The 23,845-nt window shown below is 41.7% G+C and overlaps 2 protein-coding genes across 2 annotated transcripts; one reads left to right on the forward strand and one right to left on the reverse strand.

Moving 5' to 3' along the window:
* ggt1b (gamma-glutamyltransferase 1b) lies at nt 1–12,656 on the forward strand. Its single transcript, XM_046369928.1, has 13 exons — nt 1–157; nt 6,440–6,610; nt 6,969–7,099; nt 7,240–7,329; nt 7,477–7,669; nt 7,852–8,012; nt 8,143–8,292; nt 9,372–9,508; nt 10,754–10,941; nt 11,029–11,156; nt 11,276–11,391; nt 11,503–11,616; nt 11,702–12,656. Exons 2-13 carry the CDS (start codon nt 6,444–6,446, stop codon nt 11,846–11,848), a joined length of 1,722 nt encoding a protein of 573 aa, XP_046225884.1. The 5' UTR covers nt 1–157; nt 6,440–6,443; the 3' UTR covers nt 11,849–12,656.
* A 2,383-nt stretch (nt 12,657–15,039) lies between these two features.
* Nucleotides 15,040–23,506, reverse strand: ggt5b (gamma-glutamyltransferase 5b). The gene is made up of 12 exons (XM_046369929.1): nt 23,268–23,506; nt 19,744–19,871; nt 19,531–19,626; nt 19,056–19,251; nt 18,165–18,325; nt 17,859–18,005; nt 17,601–17,731; nt 17,329–17,513; nt 17,023–17,114; nt 16,773–16,885; nt 16,493–16,603; nt 15,040–16,134 (listed from the first exon to the last, which is right to left on the reverse strand). The coding sequence occupies exons 1-12, from the start codon at nt 23,444–23,446 to the stop codon at nt 15,988–15,990; spliced, it is 1,686 nt and encodes a 561-aa protein (XP_046225885.1). The 5' UTR covers nt 23,447–23,506; the 3' UTR covers nt 15,040–15,987.
* Between the last annotated feature and the right edge of the window lie 339 nt (nt 23,507–23,845).

Below are 23,845 nucleotides of genomic sequence, written 5' to 3' on the forward strand. Positions count from 1 at the left end.
CTTTTATGGAGGCGTAGGTTAATGTTTAATGGCATTGTAATAGTTACACATTGAGAGCTATTGCCTATATGGTGCTATGTACTGCTCAAACTTGTTCAGAGGACTGTGAGAAACCCACTGGCAACCAGTCTGTTCCAGAGGCCTGAGAGACACCAAGGTAAGAGAAGGATCTGATCTTTTATTATTTGGGTGATGGACGGCTCAATCGTGGCAACAACAACAACAAAAATGCTATAAAGAGTGAGGACAGGGAATAACTGATTGGTTTGTGTATTTTCATCAACTGCACCTGTGCTACACAAGCTAAAGGAAGTGTCCAGAGATGTTACACGCGTTGAACGCTGTTGCTTTGAAGGCTGAGGAATTTGCATGGCAGTAAATACATAGCACTGAAGGGAGGTATTATCTGGCTGAGAAATTCCAGTCTTTTGTGTTGCTGGTTTAATTTTGTTGGCTGCAGGCAGCACAAGCTTCACAGAGAGGGATGTGCTGCATTACAGTGTGCTCACATATATTGTAGCTACAGTTCTGCAGTGAGGTAGGGTTTGATGCAGGCAACACATCCGCGCTTCTCTAACAATTAACAGGTCTCTCTGTTACTGGGAAACAGTCAAGTCAATAAATGATTCAGTGTCTATATATTTACCAAATGTCCTTAACTAAATAGCTAATAGTGTCAGTCAGTCTTTGTAAAAAGTCTGCATCTCAGTGGAAATATTCTTCCTTAACAATGATGGGTAATTAGTAGCTTATAATATGACATTTGTCAAAGAAAAAGGGTTTGAAAACATAATGTGTTTCTATGTTATTTAAAGCATTGCAGATGACAGTATTTAACGATGGGGGTTGTGTATGTGAGTTGTGATCATGTGCAATGGTGAGAGAGTTATGGTCAGCTAGAATGGGTCATATCTTTTGGCAACACTAAATGGGCAGTTTGGTGCGTGGGTGACTGTTCACTGTTGCCCACTGGAGCTGAGATGTGTCTGTATGTGAATTTATCATTCTACATTTAACAGTAACTCACCTACACCTGGTGCTAGTATCTACCGATGGATGTGACACAGCGATAAAGAGCAGATCATTTTCATCGACTGTTGTTGTTGTTAAAGTATCAAATCTGCTCTGTATTCAACACAGAGGCAGACATTCCCCATAAATGTTGTTTATTACATGTTGCTCAAAAATAAAAAGAAAGAAAGAAAAATGCTTATCACATGTTGCTTATCATATGCTGCTAATTCAAATAATATAAATCAATAAAACATTTTTTTATTCGCAATTCAAAAGTGCTTCTTCAAACACAAAGAGAAACACAATAAACCACACCAAAAAAATAGATGTGTTACTGAATGGGCACAGAACAAAGCTTTTCTTATTTAAAAAAAAAATTATGTAATCTCTTGGTCAGTCTTGTATAGTGTGGGTTATGACTGGTTGATTTGAAATAGTCACACTTGAAGAGTGCCTGTTTTTCCCCCATTTTAATTTTGCCTACTTATTCGCTCTGCTGTTATTACTTACACAAAGTGTACAAAACACCTTCCTCAATTTGTCGGGGCATGAACTCTCAAGGTGTCGAAAGCGTTCCACAGGGATGCTGGCTTACGTTGACTCCAATACTTCCCACAGTAGTGTCAAGTTGCCTGGATGTCCTTTGGACGGTGGGCCATTCTAGATGCACATGGGAAACTGTTGAGATTGAAAACCCCAGAAGCGTTGCAGTTCTTGACACAATCAAACCGGTGTGCCTGGCACCTACTACCATACCCTGTTCAAAGGTGCTTACATCTTTTTCACCCTCTGAATGACACACATACACAATCCATGTCTCAATTGTCTAAAGGCTTGAAAATACTTCTTTAATCTGTCTCGTCCCCTTCATCTGCAGTGTTTGAAGTGGATTTAACAAGTGACATCAATAAGGGATCATAGCTTTCACCTGGTCAGTCTTCGTCATGGAAAGAGCATCAAAGGGGGACTATAAGATTTTGACTTATGGAACACCAGGAAATTCATTTGGAGATGGTTTCGGATTCTAAAGTAAAGATTCCTAAAATCAAGAAGTTGCTGCCGTCAAGAAATTGTCGCAGCTCTATGCAGTACTGTACAGTGCATTCCAAAAGTATTCAGACCCCTTGACTTTTTCCACATTTTGTTACGTCACAGCCTTATTCTGAAATGGATTCAATTGTTTTCCCCCCTCTTCAATCTACACAATAACCCATAATGACAAATGAAAACACAGGTTTTTAGCAATGGTGGCAAATGTAAAAAAAAAAAAAAACGGAAATATTACATTTACATAAGTATTCAGACCCTTTACTCAGTACTTTGTTGAAGCACCTTTGGCAGCGATTACAGCCTAGAGTCTTCTTGGATATGATGTAATTTGTAAGTCGCTCTGGATAAGAGCGTCTGCTAAATGACTTAAATGTAAATGTAAATGATGCTACAAGATTGGCACACCTGTATTTTCGGAGGTTCTCCCATTCTTGTTTGCAGATCCTCTCAAGCTCTGTCAGGTTGCATCGGGAGCGTTCGGGTTCTGGCTTGGTCCCTCAAAGACATTCAGAGACTTGTTCTGAAGCCACTCTTGCGTTGTCTTGTCTGTGTGCTTAGTGTCGTTGTCCTGTTGGAAGGTGAACCTTCGCCCCAGTCTGAGTCCTGACTAGACTCCTAGTCCCTTCCTCTGGTAAACATCACCACATCATGATTCTACCACCACCAAGCTTCACCTTAGGGATGGTGCCAGGTTTCCTACAGATGTGACACTTGGCAGTGAGGAAAAATAGTTCAATCTTGGTGTCATCAGACTTGAGAATCTTGTTTCTCATGGTCTGAGAGTCCTTTTGGCAAACTCCAAGCAGGCTGTCATGTGCTTTTTACTGAGGAGTGGCTTCTGTCTGGACACTGTACCATAAAGGCTTGATTGGTGGAGTGCTGCAGTGATGGTTGTCCTCCTGGAAGGTTCTCCCATATCCACAGAGGAACTCTGGAGCCCTGTCAGAGTGACCATCGGGTTCTTGGTCACCTCCCTGACGAAGGCTCTTCTCAACTGTTTGCTCAGTTTGGCCGGACGGCCAGATATAGGAAGAGTCTTGGTGGTTCCAAACTAAGAATGATTGAGGCCACTGTGTTCTTGGGGACCTTTCAATGCTTCAGACATTTTTTGGTACCCTTCCCCAGATCTGTGCCTCGACACAATCCTGTCTCGGAGCTCTACGGACAATTCCTTCAACCTCATAACTTGTTTTTTTGCTCTGGCGTGCACTGTCAACTGTGGGACCTTATCAAGACAGGTGTGTGCCTTTCCAAATCATGTCCAATCAATTGAATTTACCACAGGTGGACTCCAATCAAGTTGTAGAAACATCTCAAGGATGACCAATGGAAACAGGATGCACATGAGCTCAATTTCAAGTCTCATAGCACAGTGTCTGAATATTTGTGTAATTACTGTATAAAAAATAAATAATACAATTTTCGCATTGTGATTATGGGGTATTGTGTGTAGATTGATGAGGGGAAAAAATATTTAATCCATTTTAGAATTAGGCTGTAACGTAACAAAATATGGATTAAGCGAAGGGTCTAAATACTTTCCGAATGCACTATTTGTCCAATATCTATACAGTACAGTGCAAGCTGTGGTGGCAGGTAGCCTTGTGGCTAGAGTGTTGGGCCAGTAACTGAAAGGTTGCTAGATCGAATCCCTGTGCTGACAAGGTAAAAATATGTTGTTCTGCCCCGGAACAAGGAAATTAACCCACTTTTCCTAGGCCATCGTTGTAAATAAGAATTTGTTCTTAACTGACTTACTTAGTTAAACTTTTTTGGGGCAGCATTTCCACTTTTGGATGATTAGCGAGCCCAGAGTGAACTGCCTCCTACTCTAACCCAGATGCTAATATATGCATAGTATTATTAGTATTGGATAGAAAACACTCTGAAGTTTCTAAAACCATTTGAATGATGTCTGTGAGTATAGCAGAAATCATATGCAGGCAAAAACCTGAGATTTTTTTTTTCAAACCTGAGAAAAAGTTTTTCAAAGCTTGACCTACCTAAAATAGTTTTAGAAACACATTGAGATATGGACAAAATTGCACTACCTACGGCTTCCACTAGTTGTCAACCGTCTTTAGAAACTTGATCGAGGATTCTACTATAAAGGAGGGGCTCATGAGACCTCTTTGAGTCAGTGGTCTGGCCTTGGCCTTAGTCTCATGACGCGCACTCCCGACAGAGTTATCTCTCTTTCCAGTGCTTTTCTTCAGACAAAGGAATTCCCCGGTTGTATCATTATTGATGTTTTATGTTAAAAACATCCTAAAGATTGATTCCATACATCGTTTGATATGTTTCTAAAGGACTGTAACGGAACTTTTTGAGTTTTTGTCTGCACAAAGTGCCTGCGCCTCATGAAGATGGATTACTGGGCTGAACACGCTAACAACAAGTGGCTATTTGGACATAAGTTAAGGACTTTATGGAACTTTATAGAACAAATCAGTCATTTATTGTCAAACTGGGATTCCTGGGAGTGCCTTCTGATGAAGATCATCAAAGGTAAGTTAATATTTATGGTGTTGTTTCTAACTTCTGTTGACTCCAAAATGGCGGATATTCCTCTGGTTTTTTGGGGTTCTGAGCGCCGTCCTCAGATTATGCTTTTTCCGTAAAGTTTAAAAAAAAATCTGACACAGTGGTTGCATTGAGAAAAAGTCTATCTTTAATTCTGTGAATAACAGTTATATCTTTTAACAATGTTTATTATGAGTATTTCTGCAAAATCACTGGATGTTTTGGAATCAAAACATTACTGCACGTAAGGCGCCAATGTAAACTGAGGTTTTGGATATAAATATGCACATTATACATGTATTGTGTAACATGATGTCATATGAGTGTCATCTGATGAAGATCATCAAAGGTTAGTGATTAATTTGATCTATATTTCTGCTTTTTGTGACTCCTCTCTTTGGCTGGAAAAAATGGCTGTGTGTTTTTTTGACTTGGCTATGACCTAACATAATCATATGTTGTGCTTTCGCTCTACAATTGGTAGATAAACAAGATGTTTATCTTTCATTTTCTGTACTGGACTTGTTAATGTGTGAAAATTACATATTTAAAATATATATTTTTGAATTTTGCATGTTGCCTTTTCAGCAGAAAAAGGTGGAGGGTTTCTGCTAGCAGAACGCCTTCCCTAGAGAGGTTAAATAAAAATATATTTAATGAGTGAGTGTCCGAACTGTGTGCCAACTACTTGAACAGACAGATCGGTGCCTTCAACATATCAACACGTCGCACAAAGAGCAAAAGTGATGCAGTCAATCTCTCCTCAACTTTGAGCCAGGAGAGACTGACATGCATGTTACTGACATTCACTCTCATGTTACTACATCTAAGTGCAATACCTGCTGCTCTGTTCTGGATCAACTGCAGTTTGCCTATGTCCTTCTTTGCCACACCTGACCATACAACTGGGCAGTAGGCCAGGTGCAACAAAAATAGGTTGACTGAGATGTGAAGAAAGCAATGTGAAGAAAGCAAAGCAAGCCTTATCATGGACAGACCTCTTCTCATTTTAGCAACCATTGAGTCTATATGACATCTTGTTATCTAGGGTTACACCCAGCAGTTTAGTCTCCTCAACTTGCTCAATCACCACATTATTCAATAATATATCTAGATATATATCTAGAGGTTTAGGTTTGAGTGAGTGATTTGTTCCAAAAACATTGCCTTTTTAAAATATATTTAGCACCAGCCTATTGCTAGTTACCCATTCTAAAACTTACTGGAGCTCTATGTTAAGGGTGTCAGTTATTTATTTTAATGTCGTAGCCGACATGTATGCTGCTAAATTGTCAGTGTACATAGACACACTGGCTTTATTCAAGGTCAGTGGGAAGTCATTAGTAAAAACAGAAAAACAATAATGGCCCAAGCCTGCTGCCATGCGGTACACCACACTCAACTGTAATTGCATTAGAGAGGCTTCCATTAACGAAAACCTTATGTGCTCTGTTAGATAGTTACCTCTCAATCCATGATAAGGCAGAGGATGTAAATCCATAACACTTAAGTGTTTTCAGCAATAGGTTATTAGCAATAATATCAAAAGCTGCACTGAAGTCCAACAAAAAAGCTACCACAATCATATTATTATAAATGAATTTTAGCCAGTCATCAGTCATTTGTGTCAGTGAGGAGTGAGGTGAGTAGTAATGGCATGGTTTCATATCTGAACAGAATGTAAGAATTGACCAACAACTCACACTGTACAATTGTGATGCACTGTCTTTTGCCTTTGCTCATGTGTTTTGCAATTTTGAGAGTACTTTTGTGTGGGGGTGTTTCTATGTGTTTATATAACTCCCTTCATTTGAGATTGACTGTAATATGATGTCCTGTGTTTCCCTGACAGAAAGATGGTCCACAAGTCCATAGTGGTGGGTCTGGTGGTGCTGCTGGTGGCTGCCGTGAGCACCTTCGTGGGTGTGTTCTTTGGGCTGGGGAGCAGGTCGACCTCAAATGACCATTCCTACTCCAGGGCTGCCGTGGCAGCTGATGCTGGCCCATGCTCAGAAATCGGCAGGTAAGAACTCTCACGCAAACACATACAGTATATACAGTACCAGACTCATACATTTCCACACCAACAAATTACTCATTTAAATGTTTTTTGTAGACATCCAGACACAAAGATACCGGTTTCAAAGCATGCTGTTCCAAGCAGGCCTAATAAGTTTTTCTTGGTCTGAACATACAAATATGCTCCTGCTTCTGAGTCTATTTATGTTCATCCGTCATCTCAAATCCTTCCCATTTTTCATGATAATTCATTTTGTCTGTGTAAACTGCCTGCTGTTTCTTTATGAACTAGTGCATTTGTATGCAAATTAGGGCCACTGAATATAAACTTTTTTCTGCGTGGGTGTGTCTGTAAATCTCAGAGACACATTGCAAAAAGGTGGCTCTGCAGTGGATGCATCTATTGCTGCCTTGCTGTGTGTTGGGCTGATGAACGCCCACAGCATGGGCATTGGTGGAGGACTCTTCTTCACTATCTATGATGCCAAAACTGGTACAGTCAGAGCCCTAATCCTTGACTTAAAACTACACCATATTTATCTTTATTTATGTCAACAATGACGCCTGAACTAAAAACAGGAAATGTAAAACCTTGGTGTGATGTTCAAAAGATGATTTTGACTTCCTTCAAAGGAAAGGTAGAGACCATTGATTCCAGGGAGACGGCTCCCGCCACCGCGACAGAGGACATGTTTGGGAATAGCACTCAGTTAGCCAAGAAAGGTAATGTTTTACCAGTTACCTAACACCAGAAAATGGTTGAAAGGCGTACGTTTACAATGAGTGATGGCCTTGCGATAAGAGTCAAAGATACAGAGATAAGTTGTACCGGAACGTTTGGCAGTAATGTATGGCAGTAACGTTTGGCAGGAGGGTTGTCCATCGCCATACCAGGGGAGATCCGTGGGTACGAGCTGGCACACGATCGCCATGGAAAATTGCCATGGAGAGAGCTGTTCCAGCCTGCAATCCAGTTGGCACGGAAGGGCTTTCCTTTGGGCAGGGCATTGGCCACTGCTATCGCCAAGAACAGAAAAACCATCACTAGTGACACAGCTTTATGGTAAGAATGCCTATAAGGGGGGCATAATATGGAGTGGTGATCTGAGTTACTGTACAGAGGGTCAAATTTTCACGTGAGGAGATACTCCCCTTTTAAGATGATTTTTGCCCTTATTACCAAGCATGAGAGCTCAGTGTCTCATATGTTGTCTCTGACATCTCTGTTTTTGGTCTCTCTTTAAGTGAGGTGTTTTGTGACAAAAATGGTACCATCCTGAAGGAAAACGACACCATCACCTTTACTAAACTTGCTGACACCTATGAAACAATAGCAAATGAGGGGCCTAATGCTTTTTACGAGGGCCCACTGGCAGAGAACCTTGTGAGGGACATTCAGTCAGCAGGTTGGCTTCTCCCTTATATCTACCAAATATTAACAAACCGCACTTTTGATTGAATTTCATTCAGGGTCTGCTGGCTGAACATCTTAACAGAAACAGTGTCTTATTGTCTGTTTACCGGTATGTGTTTCAGATGGTATCATCACACTGGACGACCTAAAGAACTACAAGCCTTTTTTGGATGAGAGTCCTCTCAATTCTAATGTGGGGGAGTACATCATGTATGTGCCCAACGCCCCAGCCAGTGGCCCTGTCCTGTCCCTCATGCTCAACATCCTGGATGGTAAGTCTTCAACCTGATGACACAGAGTTGTAATTCAACATCAAACTGTGGCTGTTCTATTTAAGGAGGTTTGGAAAAATATTTGAGTCACATTTGGACAGCCTGTCACTCTCGTGCTACAGTACAAATGTATTAGAGATGTGGCAGCTGCTCCAGATAGGAGTAATTAAGAACCAAAGAGAATTGTTTTCTGAGCCATCACACCCGAGGCACTCTGCTCTGCAGGCCTGGTGCTCCGTCAGCACTGTTAACTGCGGAAAATGATGCTGAACTGTTCATTACCATTATAGCAGCCCTGGTCTATCTCATCCCGTTACTGTATGCTCCATGTCTCTCTCTCTTGACCATGCATATTCAGATAGATAACCACCTTCTGTTCGGTGGTGGTGCTGCTGACTGACCAGTAATTGGGGTGTAAAAATACATCTCCTCTTCTCATCCCCAGCTCTGTTTCAGCTTCACATTAATGCCCGGGGTCTATTGGATATCTAGTCAATAGAGTACTTCCTCCAGACTCCCTCTCTCTGCTGGTTCCCAGTACAGTAGCTATATAATATGACAGTGTCTGTCAGGGGATTAGATGAAAACTTTAATCCAGAGTATTTAAACTACCTAATTAAACTAAACCATCTCTTCCTGTGGCTCCTCTGCCTGGCCGCCCCACTTACAGTGGCTCTCTGCCTCTACCGCAAACACTAATCTGACCAATTTACCTCTAATTGGACACAGACGAGTGGTGGGGGAATCACATAACACTGGCATGCCAGGGCCCGCTCAAGCCCTTCATCCTGACAGTTCACCATGACTTCTGCTACTGCCTGTCAGCTGAAATTCATCAAACAATTCCATTTGGTTACAGTTCTCTTTCGTTTTTTCCCCATCCTCTCCTCCTCTATGGCTGTGAACTAAAACAGTTCTAACACTGAGAGTCTGGAATAGGGAAACAGAATGAACAGAACTTTTATATCGAGAGTAACACCCTTTGAATGTCAACTTCACCTGATCAAATTGAACGTACTCTATTATTGTTTAATACATGTAAAGATGGTGGCTATGGTTGAACTGGTTACTGTTTTCAGGATACAACTTCACCTCAGACAGTGTCTCCAGCACTGAGAAGAAGATCCTCACGTACCACCGCATGGTTGAGGCCTTCCGATTTGCTTACGCCAAGCGAAGCATGCTGGGAGATCCAAACTTCCTCAATATCTCTGATGTAAGTCTCACTCCCATCTTCCCCTTCCTCAATATCTCTGATGTAAGTCTCACTCCCATCTTCCCCTTCCTCAATATCTCTGATGTAAGTCTCACTCCCATCTTCCCCTTCCTCAATATCTCTGATGTAAGTCTCACTCCCATCTTCCCCTTCCTCAATATCTCTGATGTAAGTCTCACTCCCATCTTCCCCAGAGTTTATATTCAATAGTACTCTCAATCACTTACTGATCATATTCAATCAACGGCTCATAGTACTGTATGTGTTGGAATGTCATGGGTCAATAAGTTCATGTTCATTGGAGACAGTTAATATGGATATGATTTCAGGTAGGCCTCCGAGCTACAGCAAATAAATAGAGACAAGAGGGATGCTTGGTAACAATGTCAAGAAATCCAACAAAAGGGCTTGCCAAGAAAAACTTACAGAAGGATTAATTCGAAGTAGAAAGGAGTTGGAGCACTCAACCAAAAAAAGGCAGCGATTTGTTTTTCTCAGCTTTAATCCATTGGATGAGCAGTTACAGGTGACTGACCCAACAATTGCACTCAACTCCTATTTTTTCAAAGCATCCTTCACTCATGCTGCAAAACATACCCTTGTAAAACTGACCATCGTACCAATCCTCTACCTGGTTAAATGAAGGTGGAATAAATCAAATAAAAACAATAACAGTGTCAATGGCTAATAATAACACAGAATAATAGTAACAAATATCAGGTGTCTCGTTGATTAATAGGCCCATAAACAAAGGTGATATTTGGGTGTCTGTGAAAACAGCGGCAGAGAGACACAAACAATAATGGCAACATTATGGAAACGAGGACAATGAAAAATCATAGTTTAACCCCTATTCCTGCACCAAAGGAAATACAGATGAGCTTCGTGATTTACATAAATTCACTGAAAACCCACACTAACACATGGTTATGGTTATATTAAAAGTATTGCACTTTTAATGTAGCCTACATTTGGCCAGCTAATAGCCTGATCATAGATGAAGCAACATTGAAATCCTGTTTTCTTGGTAAGCCCTTTTATTAAATATGCTCATATAAGAGAGTTGATTGGATTATTGATTGAAATGAACTTCTGTCTACCAAGAGACTATTTGTACAGGTGCTGTGTTGGAATTTCTGTAAATGCAAACCAGTACAGCTTCATCATTCTAGACTGTTCTAAATGGTTCGTTTTAGTATTGGGCATTCATTTGAGACTCATTCTCTTGTCCCCTCGCCTCTTCAGCTCATCCGCAACATGACCTCAGACTACTTTGCCGATGCCCTCCGTCAGAAGATTACAGATGATACCACCCATCACATGAACTACTATGAGCCAGAGTACTTTGTCCCCGAGAACCACGGGACAGCACATCTGTCTGTGGTGGCAGAGGACGGGAGTGCAGTGGCAGCCACCAGCACCATCAATCAATTGTAGGAATCATGTCCCAGTTAAACATTTCATTAGAAAAATTAACTGGAGCTGGTCCTCATTATCATTCTTTTCTATTTCCTCCTTAGTTTTGGCTCCAAAGTCATGTCACAATCTACAGGAATCCTCCTCAACAATGAGATGGACGACTTCAGCTCCCCTCTCATCACCAATGGCTTTGGAGTGCCTCCTTCACCAAACAACTTCATCAGACCAGGTAAGGGCTCCATCTGTACAGACGCCACACTTTTCCGGTCACCACCCGGCTCTAATAGCAGAAATTGGTACTTAGTGGTGGATAAGGATGGGCCTAACTGCCTTGTTATCTCTCCCCAGGTAAGAGGCCCTTGTCTTCTATGTGTCCAGCCATTCTCTTTGACAAGAGGAGCAACAATGTCAAGATGGTGGTGGGGGGCTCAGGAGGAACAAAGATCACCACGGCAACTGCCACGGTACATCAGGCTACAATGCCCTTTCATTGCTGTGTGAAAGTACTCTAATACTTTCTTTGCATTCTACCAAGTTGTCGTCTGTGACTGAATTGTTGGCTGTTCATTCTGCAGGTGATTCTCAACACGCTGTACTTTAACTACGACCTGAAGAAAGCTGTGGCAGATCCTAGAATCCACAACCAGCTGAGTCCTAACACCACACTGGGAGAGCCCGGGTTTGACGAGGTGGGTTAGAAGATTGACGACAGTGAATTCACATACTCTACAGTGCATAAAAAGGAGTGTCACAATGAGTAAGCTTTCCTTACAGATGGTGATGGCAGGTCTGGCTTTGAAGAACCATGAGACAGAGTTCCTGACAGCCTCAGGGGCTGTGGTTCAGGCAGTGGTGCGCCAGGGAGACCGGCTCCATGCTGAATCCGACCCCAGGAAATGGGGCTACGCTGCTGGGTACTGAGACCAACCACAGACCCCTGCTCCCACGAACTGAGGCAAACCACACACCTCTGCTCCCACAGACAGGCTGGCTGATTGGGCTTCTGATTCAGATGAAAGCCACCTCTACAATAAGGCTGTGACAATACCAGTATCGCAATATTTTTTCCATGGCAAAAATAAATACACGAAGCAGATCTCTCTTTGGTCCTTTACAAACCTGCTGTACTGTATGTGAAATATTGTGTGCTGTAGATAGAAAACATATACATCGGACTCTGGATGACAACATAATGATATTTGTTTCCAACATTAGGGCTGTTTTCCTGAAGAAGTTAATCCACTTCGCGATACTGGTATCATCCTGGCCCTACTCTATAGACTATATTACAAACCAAGAGAAAAACATTCAGATTCCTGTCATCTTTCACTGCAATCTTTCATGGATTTTCAGTCAGGATTTTCATTTTGAGATAATAGATTATTATAATCACTGTTTGCCTTAAACCAAATATTATATTCTGTAAAAAAATGTTTTTATTTTATTTGTGTTGCTTTTGAGAAGATTCAATATTAATAATTCACAAGCCATTCCCATATAACAGTTTTATGATGTAATGTTAACAAGACTGCAACAATCTTATAAGCATTGACCAACAATGAAAACACAGGAAGACAGAAACAAAGTTTAAAATAATAACAGAGGGCTTACTTCATGGTTCAATTGTTCTCATGATACGACTGCAAAGTGCAATGTTTGTTTGCCATTTGTTAATTTATGTTGGTAAAATACACCATGTAGGCTATACTAATAAATAGATTCGCCCACAGCCTTATTCTAAAATTGATTATATATATATTTTAAACAACAGAAATACCATATTTACATAAGTATTCAGACCCTTTGCTGTGAGACTCGAAATTGAGTTCAGGTGCATCCTGTTTCCATTTATCATCCTTAAGATGTTTCTACAACTTGATTGGAGTCCATCTGTGGTAAATTCACACACCTGTCTATATAAAGGTCCCACAGCTGACAGTGCATGTCAGAGCAAAAACAAAGCCATGAGGTTGAAGGAATTGTCCGTAGAGCTCCGAGACAGGATTGTGATGAGGTATAGATCTGGAGAAGGGTCCCAAAACATTTCTGCAGCATTGAAGGTCTCCAAGAACACAGTGGCCTCAATCATTCTTAAATGGAAGAAGTTTGGAACCACCAGGGGAGAAATCAGGGGAGAAAGGCGTTGGTCAGGGAGATTACCAAGAACACAATGGTCACTGACAGAGCTCCAGAGTTCCCCTGTGGATATAGGAGAACCTTCCAGAAGGACAACCATCTCTGCAGCACTCCACCAATCAGGTCTTTATGGTAGTGTCCAGACGGAAGCCACTCCTCAGTAAAATGCACATGGCAGCACTTGGAGTTTGCCAAAGGTCACTGAAAGGACTCTCAGACCTTGAGAAACAAGATTGTCTGGTCTGGTGAAACCAAGTTAGAACTCTATGGTCTGAATACCAAGCGTCACATCTGGAGGAAACCTGGTACCATCCCTATGCTGAAGCATGTTGGTGGCAGCATCATACTGTGGGGATGTTTTTCAGCGATAGGGACTGGGAGACTAGTCAGGATGGAGGGAAAGATGAACAGAGCAAAGTACAGAGAGATCCTTGATGAAAACCTGCTCCAGAGCGCTCAGACTGGTGCGAATGGTCACCTTACAACTGGACAACGACACTAAGCACACAGCCAAGACAATGCGGTTTTGGAATAAGTCTCTGAATGTCCCTGAGTGGCCCTGCCAGAGCCTGGACTTAAACCCGATCGAACATCTCTGGAGAGACCTGACAATAGCTGCGCAGTGACACTCCCCATCCAACCTAACAGAGCTTGAGAAGATCTGCAAAGAAGAATGGGAGAAATACAGGTGTTCCAAGCTTGTACTGTAGCATCATACCCAAGAAGACTCAAGGCTGTAACCGCTGCCAAAGGAGATTCAACAAAGTAGTGAGTAAAGGGTCTGAATACTTATGCTAATGTAATATTTGAGTTTTTACATTTGCAAACATTTCTAAAAACCTGTTTTTGCTTCGTCATTATTGGGGTATTGTGTGTAGATTGATGGGGGGGGGGAACAATTTAATACATTTTAAACAAGGCTTTTACGTTAAGAAATGTGGAGAGAAAAAGCACTGTATAAGCTACCAGAAATCTATTTGCTAAACCACCAACGTTTCTGCATCACATTGCCTATACCATGACAACATATTTATTGATGATCATTTTTTATCTTGTAAGGCTAAGTGTTACATAGCTGTTTCCCCACACTTTAATTGTTTTTATATATTGCATGTGTTTACTTGATGCATGTTATTTGGACAGTAAAAATGAAACCATTATGTCATAATAGCATAGAGGATAACAAGAAAACGAATGTAAACCAAACCTGAAACTATTCTCAGTGGCACCATATCAGGGATATAGTGAATGTGTAGCATAGACCATATACTCTATGACCAAATATAGCAAACAAAAAGGGACAAGGTCTGTCAGAAAATATTGAACCTGTATCTATTGTCTTTAGCGTCATGTTTTGGACATAGTCTATGTGACGTACTATGGACAAAGGGGCAAAGTGCTGCAGAGCTACAGTTTATGACTTTAACAATCATTTCCCACCAACAAGAGTTCAGTAAACGCTCATGACATGACCTCAACAATACTGTCTCCTCTGACAGGGTCATACCACATCTCTCACTGTATTATTGGAGGGAAAGGACCATAAAAGCACTTAAACCTTTGGAGAGCAGGATACAAAAGAGACACTGTGAGGCAAAGCTTTTAACAACTATTTTACAGCTTTGGCATGCCCTGGACAGAGAATATGCTGCACTGGAGAGTTGATTAAGGCTTTAGTCAAGCACTTCCACGGGTGTTCGAGATGGTCTGATTCACGAGAGCCTTACTATCATTTGGCTAAACCTGATGATACACTCTACCACATACCAAAGACTGAGCTCCTTTACTCCAAATTATCCCACATGAACACCAGACACCAGCACCTAACACTGGATAGCAGATTTGCATGTTTTCATAATTCACATCTAGCGCCTGGGAGGATCCACTTCGGAGATCATTACTCATTCATAAGCTCCACTATTGAAACACATATCATTACTATTGCCTTTGTCTCCGTCGGGGGGAGGGGGGGTGGGTCTGTTCTCACCTCTTTTAGGGCAAACAGAAAAAATAGAACTAATTAGTATTCATCTCAGACACAACATGCTGAAAGTTAACACTGGTTGAAGTTTTAATAGACCTGGAGGGGACCTATGTAAATCTGTACATTTGTGACAACAGGCCCTGGTGAGGTCAATTAAATACATAAAAAGCTATCACAGTACTCTCACAGTATCAATATCAGTGCTCATTACTTTTCACATTTTGGTAATACGCGCCATTAAAGCTTTTGCAAGATTGCACACTAATCACTATCGCACCATAATTCATGCAGCCCCTCTAACCGATTTACTTGCTATTTCAGATGTTGATTCTATTACAATGTACTGTGAAAGGGGGCTGCAGAAAACCTGTTTTATCTTAATGAATGTGTGAGTCTCAGAGTATTGCTATTACACTCCAGAGAAGGACTAATAAATGAACTTGGAGGATTGTGTTGTTACATGTTCTGCCTGAATCTGACAGGTCCTTGTGGTCACAGCAAGAGCCTCATGATACCACAGGCTGACAGGCTGTACTGTCCTTCTGTTCCCATGTCACTTCCTTCAGGACCTCACTATACTGTATGTGTACTGTGCAGTAAGTCCTCAAGAACAAATATGTACTGTATGTACTTTGTAAAATGTGAAACTCCATCCATTTGAGTGCCAAAGTGAGAGCCTCCCCCCCACAAAAGCCCAAACTATTATGTCAAGAGGCACATTTGATTCTTCTTGAGGCTCTTGGACTGTTGGTTTAGAATAAGGCTCTTGGACTGTTGGTTTAATATCTAAAAATAAATGAACTATAAAAATACATCTCACTAAAATGATGATCCCCTTGGATCTACTGCAGTGATCTACTGAGGCCCACTATTTGGCTGTAGACCTGAGTAAGGCAACACCTTGTCCCGGGAACCTCTTAACGTCCTGGTTTTCTATTGATCAGTAGCCAGCAGCTTTGCCCTGCTTTCTGCCATCTGACACGGCTGTGATGCATTTGTCCTCCTTGGCCACAGCATTGACCACGTTGAAGAAGTATGGGTAGTCTGTCACTCTGTGTCCAATTACCTTTAGGGCCTCTATCACAGACTGAAAGCACGGACAGACAGTTAGTTAGTTAGGGTAAAACAAGCACCACTCGCAATCCTTACCTATTCCACGTTATGGTTTGATTGCGATGAAGCAACACTTAGTCAGTGTACATTTTTAAAAAAACGTTTTTTTTTAAGAGGTGGATCAGCTTAATATTGCGGAGAGAATGTTTCTTGAAATTGGTATCTGTTTTTATTTATCAAACTTTTCTTTAACCATTTATGTTCTTTAATACAGGGCTGACATACAAGATCCTTACATTTCTCAAATGGTCACTGCTCTCAGGCAGTCAATTGCAGTGACCTTGGCTGTCATTTTCATTGGTTTACTGAGAGGATACGAACATGGGAATTACCTTATCAAAGGCAGGCTCAAAGTTCACGTTGTTGTTGCCATCAACAAACACTACAGGAGCAGCAATGGCCTCTTTCAAACTCATCCCCAACCAAAGGTGGTTCATGATTGACTGAAAGGTGAGAGAAAGAAAGAGAGCGAGAGAGAGAGAGCGTGAGAGAGAGCGAGATGGATGGATTTGATGAGGCCCTATGGATCCCTTTCTCAGTTTTTCAGAAGGTAATGGGTGGAGAAGGAACGGTCAGACTTGTAAAACTGGTAGAAATGTAATTTAGACTCACCAGGGCCATGGCGGTGGTGATCATGCTGCCCCCAGATCCCCCAATTACAAGGGTATTCTTTCCAGAGCTGGAGCTCAGTATAGCTGGAGCCATTGAAGAGGGAGGTTGTTCACCTGTGAGAAATGAGATATAATCATATACACAGATATCACCCATAGACTTATATAATTAGATGTCACCCCATGAATACCAGTTAGAGGTTAGACAGGTAGGCCTAAGTGATACATTCATTTAAAAACATGTAATCTACCTGCACTGACTCTCTCTGCTCTAAAACAGAAGTCCGCCAGCTCATTGTTAAGGATGATGCCTGTTCTAGGAGAGTAAATCGCTGCACCAAAACTGCGAGGAGAGAAAGAAAGACTGTTTTGTTAGCCAAGTGAAGAGTACACAACTCCAAAAGCTGCAGTGTTAGATGGTTCGTTTGCCGTCAGGACTGTCCTCCTATTCATATTTAGAAGGAGATTGTGTTCTAATACAGTAGACAGTGTTCTATTTAGAGGGATGTAGCTACTGTTCTGTAATGTTCTCTATCTCAGCGAGGGTAGAGGTTCACATTTGGTTGATGGTGCTTGTGACAGAGACTGCAGATCCATCTTCAGCCAGGACTGACACGTGAGTGGTCCCAAAGCGGTCAGGGGAAGGTGTGATGTTGTAGTAGGAGTTGTTATAGGTACGGTTTTTACTGATCAATAACCTGATCCGATCAGCAAAATCTGAGTCCACCATATACGATGCATCCTACATGAAAAAAAAATATTTCACAAATTAGTGGGTGAAAAGTACAGAATTACACTTAAAGAGAGGCCGTTCTTCTCAGATCATTACATTTTTTGGGTTGAAGACAGGATCGCGGACGCGTCTCCTCTGTCCGGTAGCAAATTTAGCTGCCTCAATGTAGCAGTGATAGGTTAGGACCTTCTGGTCCCCCTCCATGGACCTGGGGGTGAAATGAAACCCTGAGAAAGGTCACAAACAGCCATTAAAATCTCTACTACTCGATGAAGGGACATTTTGGAACTGTTCAATGATGAGCTACCACGATGATTTGAGTTGAAAGACTTGAGAAAGTATTTGATCATGCACCTTTAATTATGTTGAGAATAAAGGCAAGCATGGCTCCCCCTGCTGGAGGTGGAGGGATGTGCATCTGGTAATCTCCCAGAGGAACAGTCCAGGCATCTTCCACTCTGACTTGGAATGACTTCAGATCCTCCATGGTTAGGGTCCCACCTAAATGATAATGGGGAACAAAGTATGTCTATCCATGTGAGCAATCCAGACAAGAAAACATAACAAGCTGGAGTTTTCATATACATTTTTGGGGGATATAATTGGTTCCTTCCTTCTCTCTCTCGCTCTCTCTCATTTACACATACAAACCTCACCCACCTGCTGCTTTTACATCTTGGATCAAGTCAAGTCCAATTTGGCCAGTATAAAAGGCATCTGCTCCTTGTTCTGCAATGGTTTCCATGGTTTCCGCCAGCTTAGGGAACTTCAATATGTCCCCCATGCCCAGCACCGTTTTGTTCTTGTTGCAGAACACCTCACTGGAAGAGGGGAATGCATTCATTATACCATAGCAACCATAAACTGGGAGAAGACAATAGAACAAACATAAACATGCACATGTAGCCAATGCCATAGCCTATTACTTGGATGTTAAGCGACTTCACTGGATTACAGAGATAGAACAGAGAAGTAGCTACCGCCAACAAACATTACATCTCTGTTTACCACCTAATTTCATAAATATCTCCCTTCCTAAGCAGCTTGTGGAAACTCATTAGCATCTCAAATTATCCCTGAGTATATGTGAATCCCCCTGTCCATCTGCCGGGGTGCCAAGGGCACTTTCTCTATGCAGATCTTGTGCTACTGCTTAGACTTCTGTTCTGTAAGAGGAGGAGAGAGGGGAGGAGAGTGGGGAGCTGAGGGGAGACAACCCCCTTTGATGTTAATCCCAGGGCTGGGCTTTAGGAAAGCCTCTGCAGTATGTCTGTGTATAGTACCGCACAACCGTACGGATGAGAACTTGGTCTGAGCCAACAGATAAAGACTACAGCAGAGCAAGTTTATTATTAGCTTCATTGCTAGGGTAATAGGACAGGATATCTGGCAGGATATCTGGACTTCTCTGACTGAGATACATGCACTTTGAGACAACTTTGTTGACTTTTCAATTTGGGAAAATGCCTGTTTTAGGAAGGAGTACAGTTAGAATGAAAACAAATGGAACACATTTGAGATCCTGTGTGTCAGTGTGAGATGTTGTACTACCAGAGTGATGTTGCTTTCACCAGGTTTTCTATGATTGGGAAGTTAAGGAGGCGTCCCAGGAAGGGCGGCAGAGGGAATCCCTCTCTGGCCAGTCTAATGGTGGGCTCAAACAGCCGGGCCCAGGGCAGCTTCCCATACTGTCTGTGAACCACCTCATACCCACGCAACTCTCCAGGAACGCCAATCCATTGACTACCTACCAGGGGCCACAGAGTCAGAAGAGGCGTAAAGCACAAAAGCGAGAAGAGACATGTGATGCCACACTCCAGGACAGAGAGCAATATTAAAGGGTTACAGAAATGGGCTTGTGGTTTGTTCACATTTGATGTGAAAGACTAAAAGACATTTCTACTTTAGTGGTCTTGGAGTAATTTGAATCAGTTGTTGTCATGCAATGTTTATATATTCATACTGAATACTGATCCTTCCGTCAAGCCATTCATTCATTCCTCCACCGATTGGCATGTCTACCTACCTGTGATAAATGTGATAGATGTGGGACAGCCCTTCAGCAGGTCAGCTTTGAATAACTGTGGGACAGTCTCTCTCGAACTGAAGGTTTTCACCTTACCTGAGAATAGATTGATAAAGAGATGTAGAGGTCACACAATTCCACCACAAACATTATTGTCTAAACCCTACACGGTACAGTAACACAGAAGCAAAGAACAGTGAAGAACAGACTCACCAAATGTATCCCTAACAGTAAATATAGAGCCTCCTCCCAGGCCCATGCTCTGAGGGTTGACCAGTGAGGTGCATAACAGAGCTGCAATGGCCCCATCTACTGCCGACCCTCCTTCTAGCAGTATGTCTCTGGAAACACAGCACATATTACAGCAGCTTTTCCCAAACTCGGTCCTCAGGACCCCAAGGGGTGCATGTTTTGGTTTTTGCCCTAACACTTGTAAGGAGAAAAATCCTGTATACCCTTTTTAAGCCTGTTTAGCAGAGACAATGTAATGAATTTAATATTTCTTAATGGTTAACTTTGTTATGCTCATGTGCTGTAAATTTCCACTGTCTTGTAAGAAGGAGAAGGCATTTTTCCACGTAGACTCTGTGTGGAGATATGAGGTGAACAGATGCTGGCTTGAACAGAGAGGAGCAACAGAACTAACGTTATCACTTGTTTGTGCGCTATGACCTCACACACCCGATACACACAGCCACAAGAAGAAAACAAGGTAGCTTACGATGCCCTGGTCTGCTGGGGAGGGGTGGAACGAGCCATGACTTAGCATTTTTAGGTCTAGTATATAACACATCAGCATTTCCTGTATCATCGGGCTCTCAACTAATCATCTATGGGGTGGTTCGTTGACCAGCTCCATTATTTCTATAATTAATCAATGTTGTAAGTATGATTGTTTGAAGAAATAACAAAGTCTCTCCTTATTGGTTCGAATTTCCACTACGCACTGCACAGTTTATTTAAATGATCAAAGCTTGATGATTAGTTGATTAGCTGTGTAGTGTTAGGGCAAAAACAAAACATGCACCGCTTGGGGTCCTGAGGACAGAGTTTGGGATACCCTGCATTACAGTATAACTTCAATGCTCCACTATAAACAATACTTGACAGGGTAACACTGACTGTGTGAACATAGGCTACATGCACACACACGCTCTTCACAGCTTCCTGCAGTTGAGTCATTTCACTGAAACTTAAGTTATGTTCAAGAGAAAGTCAGAATGACAAATCCCATGCTAGGAGGCAAGTTTGGGCCATGCACCATGTCTCAACCCCCAGAGCACAGCTAACAGAGGAAACCGACGATTTCTGAATACCTCTCATCATATCTAACACGTTACTTTTATATGGGTCCTTGTTTTCACTTTGGTCGCTTGAGGAGTTTTTTTATTTTTACATATGGATATTTTAAATCAGAGGTTTGATCAGGGTTACATTAAAGATGATCACTGAGGATGACAAACATTTGCCAACTGATGAATTTGCCTGGGGGTCATTGAATTCAGAAAAAAAAGATATTTCAGATAGAAAGCAAAGAGGACCCAGTAAAATAATCGAATATGCCTATATAACCTCTCTCTATGGGAGTAGAATTCAAAACTTTTGAAGACTTTTCTCCTCAGTCTAAGTACACAGGGTCAAGTGAAGCATTCACTGCAATTCTATCTGTTTCTACTGTTTTCTCGCCATTTCCTGTTAATGGAACATCATTTTTGGCATGGGCTCACTGGTGAAACAGATCCTACATCTACACTGAATATACAGAACAATAAGAACACTGGTTCTTTCCATGATAAAAGTGAATCCAGATGAAAGCCAGGACCCCTTATTGATGTCTGGCGGGACTTTTCCAGGTCATTAAAATAGGGTCATAAAAATATTATGACTCGGGTATTAAAAGCCTTGTGTCCTTTTGAATTTCCTCTCTTTGTTAAACAACAATAAAGGGGACCGTATGGGGATCTGAGGCCATGTTGTCATCACACAGCTTGTTTGGTTTATACATGTACATTCAGTGCAAATGTCCCACCAAACAGAAGTATGTCCAACTATAACAGTCCTTACAACCTCTCTCCTCCAGTCAGGCGGTGCATGTTGGGTAATCTGAACCCCTAGAGTGTCTTCTTCATTGTTTGTGAGGGATAAAGATAGTTTCACACAACTGAAGAAGGAAATGGATTGCTGAAGAGCGACAACCTTTGCAGCCGATCGTAATAGTATCTAGCTGCAGCACCGCAGCAACCTGTCACTAAAACTAGCCTGTCACTATAACCTATAATATCACCATTTACTGGCTGTGGTTAATCCCTATCACATACATGAGAACTCATTTACATAATTTATCCAGAGCGTTTAAAAGCATGGGATCTATCTTTTTCAACTTCCCAGCCTCCCTTTCCTCTCCTCGTTCCCCAACTCTCTTTCCTTATCTCCTTTCTTTTCAAGCTTCCTTTTCCTCCCTTTCCTTATCTACTTTTCTGTCCTAGCTCCTTTCCACCTTTCCTAGCACACTTTCCTCACTTCATTTTTCCTTTCCTGTAATTATTTGCTCGCTGGAAGCATCTCGCCAATAGGGGACATATCTACACAGAAAAGCATGGTGTGTGCTCTACCACTACCTGTTCAGCTAAAAAAGCTTAATATTTTTTGTTGCTTGGGGAGCTGACTTGAAGCTTGATTTGATGCTACTTATTTAAGGCCATGGTAGCCCTCACATTAACAAAATGGTAATGCAAAGTTAGGGATTATATCGAAGGAATGTAAAGCTCAAGCCATTAAATACACAAAACATGTCTGTGTGCTTAAAATACATGGGAAAAATCACAGATAAAAAAAAACAACAAATGTTTATTGTAGGACATTTTCTGAATTTACAGACATTGCCGTTGACTGGCACACTTGATTTTTATTATTTTTATATACGAGTAAAGCTATAGATCTGTTCAGTCACAGTTGAATCAAGTCACTTGGGTTCAATGCAATTCAATGAAATGTTCTTCAGCCCATAATCTCCATGACAGACTATCAAATCTCTTAATCCGTTTACAGTTCACTAGTCTACATCTTATATCTCACTGCACCTTGGCTCGGTTAAAAATAAATAGTCTACAAAGATTCTAATGCCTGCAGTAAAGATTGAGTATCCCTGCAATATTGACATTTCAATTTATGTTGTACAGTACAGGATAAGGCACATGGCTTGAACCTGTAGCCGAAAGAGACCAGTTGAGCCATGTTACCGAACCATCAAACACCTATAATATAAATATAATATAATAATAATATAATATGCCTTACAGTCATGTGTGCATACATTCTACGTATGGGTGGTCCCGGGGATCGAACCCACTACCCTTGCGTTACAAGCGACATGCTCTACCAACTGAGCTACAGAAGGACCACCTGTTTAGACCAAACACCTATTGATAACAGTGAAAACTTCAAATAAGATGTACCTCACAAGCTGTACCTTAGAAAAAAAGGTGCTTTCAGCTGTCCCCATAGGATAACCTTTTGAATAACTATTTTTGGTTCCAGGAAGAACCCTTTTCGGTTCCATGTAGTACTCTGTGGAAAGGGTTCTACATGGAACCCAAAAGAGTTCTACCTGGAACCAAAATGGGTTCTACTTGAAACCAAAAATGATTCTCCAATGGGGACAGCTGAAGAACCGTTTTGGAACCCTTTTTTTTCTAAGAGCGTATCTAACTAAGCAAAGCAACCGTACTCTACTTCACCTGCCAATCTCTGAGCAAAGTTGAGAGTCCGCAGAAACCGCCGCGTTCTTGAAGGTGTCCTCCGAGCATCCTCGGTGGATAAATACATCGAAGGCTATGCAGAGACAAATGGATATTATAGCACCCAATAAACCAATACAGAGACAGCAACCAAACTGCCAGGGCTTATATCTGGCCATACTTTCAGGAGTAAAACTTTCCCAAGAGCACTTTCTGCCCAGCGGAGAATGGTATTGTATAGTCCCGTCACAGGAGCGCGTGGTACAGTAGCCAATGAGCCCTCCTATCTATGCACCAAATCCCCCTCCCCCAGGCGTAAAAAAAAGAAGAAATCAGTCCTTAAGAAGTTAACGTAAATATGTTATTCTCTTGAGACGTCAGATATTAGATGACTTTATAGGGAATGTGGCATATTATACATTTCATAGGCTTGTCTTCATCCATGTTTTAAAGCAGGGTGTTCAACCGGGTGTCCGCAGACGGAAGCACTGCAGGGGGTCCACGAAAAAATAAATAAATACATATATTAGTGTAACGACCCTGGGTTTATATGCGCGGAAATCGACTCTGCCGCACGA

Source organism: Oncorhynchus gorbuscha, linkage group LG11, assembly GCF_021184085.1.
Source record: "Oncorhynchus gorbuscha isolate QuinsamMale2020 ecotype Even-year linkage group LG11, OgorEven_v1.0, whole genome shotgun sequence".
Lineage (NCBI taxonomy): Eukaryota > Metazoa > Chordata > Actinopteri > Salmoniformes > Salmonidae > Oncorhynchus > Oncorhynchus gorbuscha.

Bases quoted from the DNA above. Each gene is read 5' to 3' on its own strand.
- ggt5b (XM_046369929.1), bottom strand. From the start codon at position 23,446: ATGGCCAGATATAAGCCCTGGCAGTTTGGTTGCTGTCTCTGTATTGGT. The intron at 19,252-19,530 runs GTAGGTAGACAT...GGCCCCTGGTAG, and splicing joins ATCTATCACATTTATCACAG to GTAGTCAATGGATTGGCGTT. The intron at 18,006-18,164 runs GTGGGTGAGGTT...ATTATCATTTAG, and splicing joins CCAAGATGTAAAAGCAGCAG to GTGGGACCCTAACCATGGAG.
- ggt1b (XM_046369928.1), top strand. From the start codon at position 6,444: ATGGTCCACAAGTCCATAGTGGTGGGTCTGGTGGTGCTGCTGGTGGCT. The intron at 7,670-7,851 runs GTAAGAATGCCT...TCTCTCTTTAAG, and splicing joins ACTAGTGACACAGCTTTATG to TGAGGTGTTTTGTGACAAAA. The intron at 8,293-9,371 runs GTAAGTCTTCAA...TACTGTTTTCAG, and splicing joins CATGCTCAACATCCTGGATG to GATACAACTTCACCTCAGAC.